A 15,347-nucleotide genomic window follows, 5' to 3' on the forward strand; every position below is an offset into this window, starting at 1 on the left:
AGGTTGCGCCCGCCACAGTGGCAGGCGCATCCTGCATTTTTAACATTGTGGCGGGCGGTGCTCTCAGCACGGCCCATCACAATGCTAAAAATGCATGTATGCATTTGCATCCTCAAAGCTGCAGGCACCAAGCGGTGCCTGTCGCTTTGTGCATGCAAATGCTGGGGGGTACCACAGGTACCCCCCGTGTGCACCCCCACCTCGCCTTCACTCCGGGGACCCGCAGGGGGCCTCCGAAGTGAATACCGCCTGCCTTTCCATGGCGGCATCGCTGCCACGGAAAGGCATCTGTTGCAGCACATTGTAATATGGCTGGCGGTGTCTGAAAGACACCGCCACCATATTAAACCTTTTCCGCCATACGCCGCGGACCCCCAGCCTTGTTAATATGGCGGCGGGTCATTCTGGTGGGCCAATTGCCCCCGCCAGGCCGGCGGTGGCTACCGCCAGCCTGACGGTGGCAATCCGCCCGCCTTCCTAATGGGCCCCTTAGTGTTTGTTGCTAGTTACTTTAGGCATGGTAAATTACCCAAGGGATGGCTCTTTTTGTGCGGCAATGCGTAAAACACATGCATTCTAGTGAACCCGACTGGTGGACCATTAACACGATTAGGACTAATGATGTTTCCTTTGCATTCATCTTACATTCTCGCTATGTCAGAGACACATTTCAGTAGTCTAAAGACTGTGATTCTGAAATTACCTTGTTAGTCAAAACTGAATATATTAGTCTAGCTAAGTCCATAGAAGGCGTTCAAGGGTTAACTGGGTATAATACTAGGATAATAAACATGTGTTCATGTTCAGTGGTAAGAAACATAAATGAAACTTCTACTGCGTTAGCTGAATTTCTATTAATTGTTCAGGAAATAAGAAAAGTCACTTTACAAAATAGAGATGCAAATTTTTTTCTTTTTAAACATAACCATGGCTGTGCAGATTTTGAAGGTTTGCGCTGTTTCAATTTGTTTGACCATTTCACGTCTATCCATTCGCATCTTAATGCACTGCATGAATTAGTCAAGGGAGTGAAGCAAGATGTGGACAAGGGATGGTGGGATTGGTTATTTGATTGGTTGCCCAACTTTGGACAATTTCGTTATATTTTAAGTGCCATTTTTATTATAGTTTGTATCTTGATATCTATTTGTTGCTGAGTAGGATGTGTGCCTAACTTTATATCCTTGTTTCATCCTAGAACTATGACATTCACGCATATAGGTTATGCTATTTAGTAGTCAATGGCCAAGGAGTGGAGTGTAATGCTAAAGGCATATATATAGTGTGATATCACGTGTTCACCATTGACCCCATGTTGCTTTAACTACATTTGTGAGCACGGTCTCATCTTGTGTCTGTCTGACCCTGCCTTTCAGCAGTGAACGCAGGCAGGCCCCAGGTTACTCTCTCACACAGAATTGTTTATGTTTCTCACTTCATTGAGTGGGAGAGATAAGCTGCTAGAACAGACAGTGTGAGATGCGACCTGTGCCCAAGACTGAGAAAGTGAAGAATTCTGCCAAATCTCTTATCGAGCCTGACCAGCTCCGTTGAGTGACCTCGACACAGGTATTGCAGCCAGCACTGACAGTGCATATGAAGGGAGGGGGGCTTCTAGAAGCCTCTCACCATGTTAGTAGGATAAAAAAGATGGAGACCTCTTGGCGCTTTGACAGGAACTCTTCTATGAGTGGATGCACCGCCTAGAGACCTTTCCCAGTTGAAGAGCTTCTGCCGAGACTGTCAACAGGTTCCCCAGTCGTGCTGTCAGCATGATGCAAGACAGACAGCCAGTGAATTATTCCAAGTTCTAATGACCTATTCTTGTGTACATGCAGTTATTTTCTATGCATTTATTCTTGTGTGTCTACATTTACTATATGCATTTATTAAACATGTGTATTATTGCTATTTGATATATGGCAACTCACTGTAACACTTGCCAAATGAGTGGTGAGCTTTGGCTATATTGTATTGTGGTATTCTAAAGAGTGCAAAGTCGTATTTTGAAGAGTGTTTGTGTTGTGTCCTGTTGTTTTGAAGTCTTCCTCAGGTGTTCTGAACAGAAAAGCAAGACATGCTCTGAGCCTTAACTTTGATAAGAATCACTGACATAATATCGATGTACAACATATCGACCTACAGAAAAATCAACGCTGGAATATCGAAGGCAAAAATATCGACATCCTATCTACAACATGGTAAGTACAAAAATATCAAGAAAAAAATATCAATGTTAAAAATATCGTAATTAAAAATATCGGGTTTGTTTGTAAATAAAAAAATTGTAAAATAAAGTAAACAATACTTATAAACAAAATAAACATAGTTAAAAATATTTATAATGTTTAAAATTAATAAATAATACATATACAATAATATAACATTAATTAATATATACATAAAATATATAATATTTACTTACTTAATAATAAGTTTTAACAATTATTTGAATAACTCAAAAAATATTTTAAAATATTATAAATGACAAATACATCTAAACATAAAACAATAACATAAATAAAAAGTAAATAATTATATTTAATACATTAAAAAAATTTAATATACTTTCTATATTTTAAAAATTATTATTATACAACATTATCAAAAATAATAATAAAAATATTAAATAGCTAAATAAAAAAAATACTATTCAAAGTCCCCCAAAAACTACAATAATGATAACATTGGGTGCTACAGTAGGAAAAGCGTTGGATATCGTAGAGATAAAAATTACTATTTCAACTCCAGAGGGTGCTACAGTAGGGAAAGCGTTGGATAGGGTAGGGGTAAAAATTACTATTCCAACTCCAGATGGTGGAACAGTAGGGAAACGTTGGATAGCGTAAGGGTATAAATTACTATTCCAACTCCAGAGGGTGTAACAGTCGGGAAAGCGTTGGATAGCGTAGGGGTAAAAATTACTATTCCAAATCCAAAGGGTGGAACAGTAGTAAAGCGTTGCATAGCATAGGGGTAAAAAAAAAAATTCAACTCCAGAGGGTGTAACTGTAGGAAAAGCGTTGGATAGCGTTGAGGTAAAAATTACTATTCCAACTCCAGAGGGGGCACAGTAGGGAAAGCGTGGGATAGCGTATGGGTAAAAATTACTATTCCAACTCCAGTGGGTGCTACAGTAGGGAAAGCGTTGGATAGCGTAGAGGTAAAAATTATTATTCCAACTCCAGGGAGTGCAACAGTAGGGAAAGCGTTGGACAGCGTAGGGGTTAAAATTACTATTCCAACTCCAGACAGTGCAACAGTAGGGAAAGCGTTGGATAGCGTAGGGGTAAAAATTACTATTCCAACTCCAGTGGGTGCTACAGTAGGGAAAGCGTTGGATAGCAAATGGGGTAAAAATTACTATTCCAACTCCAGTGAGTGCTAAAGTAGGGAAAGTGTTGAACAGCGTAGGGGTTAAAATTACTATTCCAACTCCAGAGAGTGCAACAGTAGGGAAAGTGTTGGATAGCATAGAGGTAAAAATTACTATTCCAACTCCAGTGGGTGCTACAGTAGGGAAAGCGTTGGATAGCATATAGGTAAAAATTACTATTCCAACTCCAGTGGGTGCTACAGTAGGGAAAGCGTTGGATAGCGTAGAGGTAAAAATTACTATTCCAACTCCAGATTGTGCTTTGATAAGCCTAACTTCTCACCCACTTCCCCAGAAAGAGAATTCGATTGATCTGCTTTTACCTCTGCACACCTATTAGGGATCCAAAGGCCTCTCTGCACAGTGTACTTCATGTTTAGTACATTATATATTATATATAGAGACAGCATCCTACAGCCTGTCTGCATTAGCGGGTGTTTTTAATGAAAGATTGGTCCTGTTGCTTGTAGGACTATGAACTCACATTTTTGGCCATTTCAGTCATATTCCAATTGCTGCTGGTTTTCAACTCTGGAAGGGCACTGACTTCTGACAATCGGCCACAGTGCCAGTGCTGTGACCCATAAAGGTGTATGATTAATTGGTTTACCCACTAATGGCTAAGGATAACTTACAGATATGTCCCTAGTCTATGGTGCCAGGGGTAGCGAGGGACTGTAAGTTAAGTGTCCCTCATGGACCACGAGGGTGACAAGGAAAAGCATGACCCCCGGCAACACGCACAACGGCGCGACGGAGTCGGAGGGGTGACTCCACTGGGTGTCAGTCTCCTTCACCCGCTGTGCAGCTTCCAGAGTGCGACACTATGCCTGACTATCCAGGTGAGTGATCCTTATCCAAGGCATCCTTTCATGGTGTCATATTAAGCCCTAGGAACTGCTCAACACCCTTTGGTATAGGGTACTTTGTGGGTGTTAGACGGGATTCACTTCCTCTTTCAACACATGCTTATGTAAGATTCTTCTTGGCAGACTGTGTGACTTCTAAATTTGACAAACTAGCTGACTTGTTTTGAGTTGTTACCAATCCATAAACTGTTCAATATATTGTTTATGTCCCCTTACAGGTACCACCAGTGAATCCATCATCTTGCTATCCTGGTCTCATATCAAATCCAATATACCGGCTCTTTGCCTTGATGTACAATTTTTGCACACTGTTGCAGAAATAACTTTCACAGCAGTAGCTTATTTAAGATCCTGAAGAAAGCCACAAAACTCTCCAGGTAATTGGCTGAAACATGTTGATCTGAGTTCAATAGGATTGGGTCTAATGGTTTCTGTCGTACTTTCTATTTTTAATCCTAGTATGTGGTAAACCCTGTAGCTAGTTTTAATCCACTTAACTACCCACAATGCACCCCTCATAACACTCTCCTAGCTCACATTTTGTTTTAGAAACAACCTATGTTACACAAAAAAAATCCCTGAGCTCCTCCCTTGCAGCCAAGGGGTTGTAGCCCGCACCATGACAAGGGTTCATGGTGCGAGGAGGATTCCCAATGATGAAGCATGCCACCTCTGGTGGGTGAGAGAAACAGTCCTTCAAGGAGACGCCTTCTTTCTAGTCAGCCTTCTTTGCCTTTTTTCTCTCTCTTGGTAGACCCGAGGGCTCATGTTTGTTTTGCTCAAAAGTTGTGCCCGAGTCTGTTGGACCCAAGAGTCATCAGAGTACAGTTTATAGTGAAGCACAGGCGGTACTGCAAATTAAACAAGATTGGCATAGCCAATAGGTCTCGCCTTTGGGACCTTATAAGTGTTTAGCCACGCAACAGTTGATGTTGTTGCACCAAGGATATTGTGCTGCATAACTAAATACTTAGAAGGTCCCAAAAGCGAGACCTATTGGCTATGCCAATGCTTGTTCTCTCTTGGTAACACTTTTACTGATGTTATTGAAATTAGTTTTTGATGTATATGAACATATGATATTGTTCTTTGTACTACTCTTTTTTAAATCTATCAATAAATGCCATAAATAAAAACAGAAACACATTACAGAATTGTCTGGTGAAGACCCCACTTTAGCAGTCAGAAATTAAGCTAAGACAAAGAATGTAATACACTGCATCTCCAAATTCCTAGCACTGGCTCGAACCCTGCTTCTATAAGGAAAACTTCCCTCTGGAGTGGCACCACAGAACCAATGTCACGAGAAGCAGTGTGCCACAGGACTCAGGCTCGGCACCACTGACGAGGCCTTCCTAGTCCAACAGCAGTCTGGGATTGCCTGTATTCCCATTTGGAGAGGACCAGTGCCGGTGGTTTGGGCTGGAGTGTTTCTATTGGAGCAGGACGAAGGCTGATCTACATATGGCTGGGTTCTATGTAGTGTGATATAGTGAGTGAGAAAGGATGGGCAAAAATGCAGCTGAGAGCAATTCAAGCTTTCCTTCCTTCTCTTTGTTGTATTACACAATCAGGCACAGGCAAGGAAAGTGGCCACTGTTGGGAGCAAAGGAGCCAGCCTCGTCAAGGTCCAATACGCACAAAATCCACAAATACACTACAGTGTGTCTGACAGGCAGATGGATCGCACACCCTCCCTCTCGGGCTTTGTAAAGTGTCCACGCGCCCCAGAAGGAGGGTTGGGAGCTGTGCAAGCACAGCTATTAGGAATAATTAGGAACAGCACGGGCAATTAAGAGGTGGAGAATGAAGCTTCTGCCTGTCTCGTGCCAACAAAACGCGCCAGTGGAAGGCTCACACCTGGATACATCTGTAGACGAGGCAACAGAATAAACTAAGTTTGTGAAGTGGTGAACACAGGAGTGAATAAACATGCCAGGGAGAACATCCAAAAGGAAAAAGCTAGAAATAAATATGTAAAACCAATAATAGACAAAGGAGGTTGGCGGAAGTCGAAAGAGAATGTGGTTTGATCCTAATAAATATTTCCCCCCTATTTTTAAAGCTGGCACAGGGAGAGGTGCTGCCAACCCAGCCTGCACAGATATTCCGCCTCCTAAAACACATGCAGCACCCCAGCTGTGGGGCCTGGCAGCCCAAGGCCAGGGAGAGCCATGCAGAGCCCCCTTAACACCGGGTAAATGTCGCAGAACCGAACAAGCTGGGTCCAGGAGGCGATAGAGCGGCTGCAGAAGGGCATGGTGAGAATATAGGGACATGGGAGAGGGAAAAGAGGTGGCGCAAAGGACAAAGGCAACAAGAGAGGGAGGGCCTTCACACGCGCAATAAAAGAAGCCAAATGGCAGCTGAGCACGTCACGAGTGCGCTTGTGCGCATGATAGTAAGCTGGTCGCCGGAAAAGTAGCACTTTTCAAAGCAGCTACTAAATGTCTCAGCCAGACCAGCGCATGCGCAGGGTTAGGCAGAGACCTAAAAACAGTGGGCCAGTGGCAACTGGTTTTGCTCTAAACTTCACCTGGACTTCGCTGAACATCGCCCCCGGATGCCAAAGTCACCCCCTCTTCTGACGGACCAAGGGGCAGCCACATGAAGATCCCCATCACCGGCTCAGCATCCTTGAGCATCTTCAGCATCCTGCATTCCTTTGCATCAAGACCACTCCATTGACTTCTATGCCGCTCCATCCACAGGACCTTCAGCATCCTGCATCCCTGGCATCAAAACCACTCCAGTGACTTCTATGCCACTCCATCCATAGGACCTGGAACTGAACTGTAAACTGATCCCTGTGACGTTGATTACTGTTTTATTGCACGCAGTGACCAAATTCATAACTCTGGAATCCTTCAGTTGAATTTTATTGCTGTGGTGTCTATTTAAATAGAAAATACAACCTCTTTTTATAAATTGGTATTACCATTTCCTTGTGTTGAATTTCTTTCTTATTCAACTGTTTTTGTACTTCACAATGCTTTACACTTGCTCCTTTGATAAAGACTCCTCCATGCCAGAACTACCCAGGGCTGAGTTAAGGTTTTTAAAACTAATCTAACTAGACCTCATACAGAATTGTGTCATTGTTACACTGTGAGGAGACACAACCGTACCATACAACAATCCGCTTTCTCACAGTGATTCAGAAGGAACCAGTTGGTAAGCATCTTCTGGTGTACAGAGCTTTGTGTTCTCTCCATTGTAAAATTCCCTTGAGGCCCAATCATTCCTTTTCAAGGGATGTTAAGGAGCTTTTGAATTTTCTTTGCAATGGAAGGATAAAGCTGATTTGTTTCGCATCAAAACGACTGATTTTAAAGCCTTAGATGTGTCACCATAGGATGTACGTTTCTTTATAACAGAGAGAACTACGTTTTACCCTTTTTTCCTGATGGTAAAAAGTTGTGTTCGATATTTGACACATTGTGAGTCCCAGACTGCACTTCCTATCCTCTTCAGCCCCTTTGTTAATTTCGGTCAAAAAACCTTTTCTCCCCGTCACTTCTTCCACCTTGACCGGTGGGGATGTGGATGATATGGGGATGGGTATTTGCAAAGGGCACTGTCACCCGGGAGGGTATCCTGGCGCTGTAAGCAGCTTCAAGTCTGGACTGGCCCTGGGCTGGTGAGGGGAATCTCTTTGAAGAGCCATGTACTCAGTTCTTGCGAATATCGAGAATTGAAGAGATGGCCCTGATGTGTAGCGGCAGGTTGAGGCCGGCTTTAGGAGCGATGCAGAGGAAGGCTCACCACTGGCTCTGGTTCTGAGTATGTGTGGGATGTGTGCTAGTAGGAATCCGGCAGAGAGGAGGTGCCTGGTGGGTTTGTGGAGTGAGATTCAGTTGTTGCGTTGCTTCTGACTTGAGAGAGACGTCTAGTAAAGTTCTGAAGGACTGAAGTCTTGTTGAAGACCACAGTGTTTCTTCTGACTTGAGAGAGACATTTAGTAAAGTTCTGAAGGACTGAAGTCTTTTTGAAGACCACAGTGTTTCTTCTGACTTGAGAGAGACATTTAGTAAAGTTCTGAAGGACTGAAGTCTTGTTGACGACCACACTGTTTTTTCTGACTTTAGAGAGATGTCTAGTAAAGTTCTGAAGGACTGAAGTCTTGTTGAAGACCACACTGTTTCTTCTGACTTTAGAGAGATGTCTGGTAAAGTTCTGAAGGACTGAAGTCTTTTTGAAGACCACACTGTTTCTTCTGACTTTAGAGAGATGTCTAGTAAAGTCCTGAAGGACTGAAGTCTTTTTGAAGACCACACTGTTTCTTCTGACTTTAGAGAGATGTCTAGTAAAGTTCTGAAGGACTGAAGTCTTTTTGAAGACCACACTGTTTCTTCTGACTTTAGAGAGATGTCTAGTAAAGTTCTGAAGGACTGAAGTCTTTTTGAAGACCACACTGTTTCTTCTGACTTTAGAGAGATGTCTAGTAAAGTTCTGAAGGAATGAAGTCTTTTTGAAGACCACACTGTTTCTTCTGACTTTAGAGAGATGTCTAGTCAAGTTCTGAAGGACTGAAGTCTTTTTGAAGACCACACTGTTTATTCTGACTTTAGAGAGATGTCTAGTAAAGTTCTGAAGGACTGAAGGTTTTTTGAAGACCACAGTGTTTCTTCTGACTTGAGAGAGACATTTAGTAAAGTTCTGAAGAACTGAAGTCTTGTTGAAGACCACACTGTTTCTTCTGACTTTAGAGAGACGTCTAGTAAAGTTCTGAAGGACTGAAATCTTGTTGAAGACCACACTGTTTCTTCTGACTTTAGAGAGACGTCTAGTAAAGTTCTGAAGGAATGAAGTCTTTTTGAAGACCACACTGTTTCTTCTGACTTTAGAGAGATGTCTAGTAAAGTTCTGAAGGACTGAAGTCTTTTTGAAGACCACACTGTTTCTTCTGACTTTAGAGAGACGTCTATTAAAGTTCTGAAGGACTGAAGTCTTTTTGAAGACCGCACTGTTTCTTCTGACTTGAGAGAGACGTCTAGTAAAGTTCTGAAGGACTGAAGTCTTGTTGAAGACCGCACTGTTTCTTCTGACTTGAGAGAGACGTCTAGTAAAGTTCTGAAGGACTGAAGTCTTTTTGAAGACCACACTGTTTCTTCTGACTTTAGAGAGACGTCTAGTAAAGTTCTGAAGGACTGAAGTCTTTTTGAAGACCACATTGTTTCTTCGGACTTGAGAGAGACATCTAGTAAAGTTCTGAAGGACTGAAGTCTTGTTGAAGACCACACTGTTTCTTCTGACTTTAGAGAGATGTCTAGTAAAGTTCTGAAGGACTGAAGTCTTGTTGAAGACCACACTGTTTCTTCTGACTTTAGAGAGATGTCTAGTAAAGTTCTGAAGGACTGAAGTCTTGTTGAAGACCACACTGTTTCTTCTGACTTTAGAGAGATGTCTAGTAAAGTTCTGAAGGACTGAAGTCTTTTTGAAGACCACAGTGTTTCTTCTGACTTTAGAGAGATGTCTAGTAAAGTTCTGAAGGACTGAAGTCTTTTTGAAGACCACAGTGTTTCTTCTGACTTTAGAGAGATGTCTAGTAAAGTTCTGAAGGACTGAAGTCTTGTTGAAGACCATACTGTTTCTTCTGACTTTAGAGAGATGTCTAGTAAAGTTCTGAAGGACTGAAGTCTTTTTGAAGACCACACTGTTTCTTCTGACTTTAGAGAGATGTCTAGTAAAGTTCTGAAGGACTGAAGTCTTTTTGAAGACCACACTGTTTCTACTGACTTTAGAGAGATGTCTAGTAAAGTTCTGAAGGACTGAAGTCTTTTTGAAGACCACACTGTTTCCTCTGACTTTAGAGAGACGTCTAGTAAAGGTCTGAAGGACTGAAGTCTTTTTGAAGACCACACTGTTTCTTCTGACTTTAGAGAGACGTCTAGTAAAGTTCTGAAGGACTGAAGTCTTTTTGAAGACCACATTGTTTCTTCTGACTTGAGAGAGACGTCTAGTAAAGTTCTGAAGGACTGACTCAAAAAGGACATGTAATAAATACTTGAGTTACTGAATTAGAATCAGAAATCTTTCATTTCCACGAAATGAATTCTTACAGGAATGTGGCACACTTTTACCTTCCACAAATACAATAAATAGTAATTTCATGTAATTTTGAATAAATAAGTACACAAGTACATCAATACATCTACTAAATTCATAAAAAGGGGAGAAACATGTGCTTCTAAAACGTAATCTTAAATAATTACATCACGTACCAATCATCACACAGTTATGTGCAGCCCGTTAGATTATTACACAATAACTCAATTACATCATTACATCGAGGAAAGTTCAAATACAGGACTAGTCTAGCCCAGATACAATGGACCATCCAAATTGCCACCACATATCAATGGATTCTGGAACACCTCTTCAGCCAGATTATCAGAGTCCATATCAAATGATGTCCCCCCCGATTGGCCCGGTCCAAATATAGTCCACATATCTTGATATACTGTATCTAGATGACAGGCCAGACCTCTTGACTTTGCCAATGGTTATTTAGATACCAACTGTCCCATGGGATATAAATGGTGACGTGCATAGTGTCAGTAGTATGTTTGTTGAAGATAAGACATGACGAAAGGCTGACATGAAGTGATAGTGATTGCATGAAAGGAGGGCTGCATGTGAACATGGATGAAGCTGCTGATAACATGTGAGCCCTTCAGAGCCTTCTTTGTGGATGGTTCTTGCCTCCTCTTGAGGAAAAATATGTAGCGCCCCCCTGATACCCCTCCCTCGCCATAAAAACAGCAACAAAGGGGCCTCTACTATACAGACTAACATCCCCCAGGTACAGAAGGGCCTGTGATGGCCTCAGGGCCACCAAGCCATCTCACTAGAATAGGAGCCCGTGACCGTAAGGTTGAGCACAGACCCCTGGGATCGGTGCATTAGATCGCTGAGCCATCTTACAACAACAGGAGCAGACAGGTGAATCTCACTGTATCTCATACCTGCTGCTCAAAGCAGAAAAGAGGATCATACCCGTAGGAGGAGCCCCCAAGTCTGACCCTAACATGGTCTCGGTGGGAATGACGTAACCTCCCCCCACCTTCACAAGGACATGATGAAGAAAGACTCTGGACTCACCTGAGCTCCCGCACGCGGCACCGTGGATCCCTCAGCACCGCACACAGCACAGATATGTCTGCCTCTCGCTTCTCCTTGGAGGACCAGGGCTCAGATGAACTCTGCTTATCCCACATGTAACATTGTTGGAGCCTGTGGAAGAAAGAGCAGCCGTGAGCGTCACGAGGTCAGCGCAAAGCTTCCTTCACTGGTGTCTTTCGTCTTCAGAGTTAAGAAGAGATTTACTGTTAATGAGGACAGGGTTTTACTGACAGTGAAAGGCTGAGCTGCTCCTGTACCAGGAGGCCTCAGGGAGACGAGCACACCGACCTCTGACCCCTCGAGCCCCACAGCGGAAGCGGAAATAGAGTCTGGAAGACTCCAGACTGGGACATGTTTTTAGTTACTTGTTTGGGTGGAAAACTATGAAGATTACCCTTGCAGTAACACTAGTTCTTACAAACAGCTTAAGCTAGAGTAACCAGTACACACTAGTTTTTACCCGTAGTTACTAGGAGTGTCATACACTGATTTAGCTTCAGTCTGTACTATAATCTTGAATCTAAAGCTGTGCTTTTGAAAATATGTTTGTACCTTAATATAAGTATATTTTCACATTGTAATGGTTTGAAACAAACCCCACAAGAAATAAATATTGACTGGTTATTTACTAATTATTCAACTCAGAAGAAGCTCCCAGTAGGGAAGAAAAGAATGAATGAACCACATGTCTAACTGCGAGCCAGGAGCTACAGAATAAATGAATGAATGGATGAATATGGCGCAATTACAACTCACATCAGGTAAGAACAGAATGAAGGAATAACATTCACCGGGATCTCCCACAAGGGAACTGCACACTGAATGAATGAAGCGTACGAAGAGCTCCCATTAGGGAACCGCACAATGAATGAATAAAGCACACGAAGAGCTCCCATCAGGGAACTGCGCACTGAATGAATAAAGCGTACGAAGAACTCACACAACAACACTACACAATGAATGAATAAAGGACACATAGAGATTCTGTTTGGGAAATGCACAATGAATGGATAAAACACACGCAAGGCTCCTATTAGTTAAATACAGAATGAATGAATAAAGCCCACATTGAGCTCCCATCAGTCAACTACTCGATGAATGAATGAAGCACACGAAGATCTCCAATTAGGAAAATACACAATGAAGGAACAAAGCCGACGTAGAGCTCCCTTTAGAGAACCGCACAATTAATGAATAAAGCACATCCAGGGCTCCCATTCAGAAATCACACAATGAATGAATACAGCACGCATAGAGCTCCCATTCTGGAACCACACAATGACTGAATAAAGTATACACAGAGCTCCCATTAGAGAACTATACCATGAATGAATAAAGAACTCATACCGCTCCCACAAAAGAACTAGAGAGTGAATGAATTCGTTCTTAACATGTGCGACCATTATTATGCAATGCCCACAATTTTCTAAACCAATATGCCAACAGCCCCTGATCTCACAGACTTCTGTCTCTCAGCCCTACATACTTATTATGGCAAAAATATTTCGCCCTTGTAAGGGCGAACCCCTCGACTCACCTCTATTATGGATCATGTAGAACATGACGTCTCTGGAAGATGTTATGTTATGTAAAAAACACTTGTTAAGCGCGCGTTCACCTACGGTTTCTTGGCACTCGTGTTGGGATCGGGACCATGGCGAGAGGGAAGCTTGGTCGGAGTATGCGTGGGCAAACAGCCATGTCTTTAGCTGCGTCCTAAATTGGACAAGGAAGAACAAAGACCTAAGCTCAACAGGATGAGACTTCCAAAGTTGATGTGCAGGGACAGAGAACTGGAGTCCGCCATGCTTCTTCCGTTTGGCTAGAAGAATTTCCAGCAAGTTGAGATGAGAGGAGCTAATGTTATGAGAGGGAGTGTAACAGTGGAGACACGCCGCAATTAGTGGGCTGACATGATGCCATTTAGGCTGATGAAAGATCAGCCTGGCAGCCTGGTTCTGTACTAGCTGAAGGTGCCAAAGCTGGTAGGCTGGATGCTAAACAGAGTCTAGGGAGCCTTAGTGGTGAGCTACACGACTTTGAGGAATATCTAATTAAAAAAAGACAGACAAATTAAAAAAGGATATTCGTTGGTATACGCAAGAAAAAGCGTATCCATATTTGAGGACAGATTATTATCAGGAATGGCAACAGGAACCTGAGGCCCAATCCTATAGACAGATTCAGTAGAAAAAAGTTTTAACTTTTTCCGATACAAATTCCTCAGATTCAGAAGGAGAAGCTTTTAATACATTTGAGGGGTTTAACTCTGATTATCGACCCCAAAGAGGTAGGGGAGGATATCACTACCAGTGCTATCAAGCACCACCGCCTTTTTTAGCGAGAGGTCAGAACAAGGGCTGAGTCAGATTTCAGAGGCAGGGGAGGGTACCAACAGAGGGACCCTCCACCTCCTCAAATGAATATGAGGACCCGAAAACAACAGTATTTGAAGTCGCAAATAACCATGCCAATTCAGGGACCATTCCCATTTTTTATTTGTCTGAATATTGCCTCAATCAGAATGAAATATCAGTGCTCAGTAAAGGTTTATAGTTTGTACCCAGTATGGTATGCAATACATTCCAAATGAATCATGACATGTATGCTTTTTCAGAAAAATTCGACTACAATTTTATTTTTACACAACAGGAGATGAGTGAAGAGGAAACAAACTTTTCAGGGTGCAAGCCAAAGTTTTTCAGCCCTACGTACTTATTTACAGCAAAAATATCTCCCCCCTAGTAAGTGCGAACCCCTCGACTCACTCACCTCTATTATGGATCAAGTGGCGTGGTGCTTCCCGTTGCTCCCTATAATCCTTTGTGCCGGTCTCTCTTTTCTCCTTAAATACCTAGTATTTTCGCTCATTTGACTTCAAAAACCGCAAGACATCCTTACTCGATGGTTACACGTATGAGTTTATACACATCGATTCCTTCCTTACGTGTCTGGGCGTCATATTGCCATGTATGCCACTATCGAGTTTGGTACATTTCTCTATTGTGTCGACCGTCTTGAGGTAATTACTCTATGCTATAAGATTGCATTTAGCCTAATTTTTTGTTCGTATTGTGGCCTGCTCACTTTTTGTTATTACACACATATGAAAGAGAAGCCACCAAACTCTCCCATATTTTGGTGGGATTATGTTTTTATATGCAAGCAAAAAAAAGAGATTTTTTAAAAACTATTACCTCCTCCTTTTCCCCAAATATGCTATACCATAAACTCAGGGTGGGTTACTTAGTTAGTGGATAGGTATTGCGGGTAAAAAAGAAATAGTTATTATTACTGAACCTGTTAGTGCATTGCCAATCTAGATTATTTTCTGACACAGAGATGAGCTCACATAGCTCTAGTTGTGAACCCAATTACGGGGTTGGTACTGACAGGTCATGCGATCTCCCAAATAATTTCCTTGTAGAGTCCTTCTTTGACAGAGTCAAGCTTAAAAATCCCAAAAGTTTCTCTGCGTTTCCGTTTCTGTGTGATGTCTTGTCCAGGATGAGTTCTCACTTTCTCAAGTATATGTCATCTCAAGTCACTCTCTTTGTGGTTATATTCAATACAGTGTTGAACCATAGGTGATGTTGTCTTCCTAGTTCTTATTGCCGATTTATGTTCAGAGTAGTGTACTCTGAACTCTCGGCCTGTTTCACCTAGATATCCTGAATAGCATGGACAGAGAATGAGGTATATTAGGTTCTTACTCTTACAATTGGTGAAATCCTAAAGTGTTCCACCCTTGCCTTTGTACTGCCACTGATTGGTGATCAATGGCGAATCACATGCCACACAAGTATCATATCTGTGGTTTCCTATTACTGCCGGGAGACCTGTGATGGTTTTTTGAGTCTGAGTCTTATTTATTCTGCTTCTTATATGGACCAATTTGTCCTTTAGCTTGGCGTTCCTACGGTATGCCACAATGGGTTTTTGAAGAACGTTTCTGTCCTCGTGTACATTCAAAATGT

The 15,347-nt window shown here is 42.3% G+C and overlaps 1 protein-coding gene across 1 annotated transcript in view; it reads right to left on the reverse strand.

Annotated features, from left to right (window-relative positions):
* LOC144763060 (NACHT, LRR and PYD domains-containing protein 3-like) overlaps positions 1 to 15,347 on the reverse strand; it is a 421,888-nt gene that overhangs the window by 191,147 nt on the left and 215,394 nt on the right. The window contains exon 5 of the mRNA XM_078648365.1: positions 11,350 to 11,481. Coding sequence (XP_078504491.1) covers positions 11,350 to 11,481 — 132 coding nt within the window. The remainder of the gene's footprint in view (positions 1 to 11,349; positions 11,482 to 15,347) is intronic.

This window comes from Lissotriton helveticus, chromosome 6 (assembly GCF_964261635.1).
Source record: "Lissotriton helveticus chromosome 6, aLisHel1.1, whole genome shotgun sequence".
NCBI classification, from domain to species: domain Eukaryota; kingdom Metazoa; phylum Chordata; class Amphibia; order Caudata; family Salamandridae; genus Lissotriton; species Lissotriton helveticus.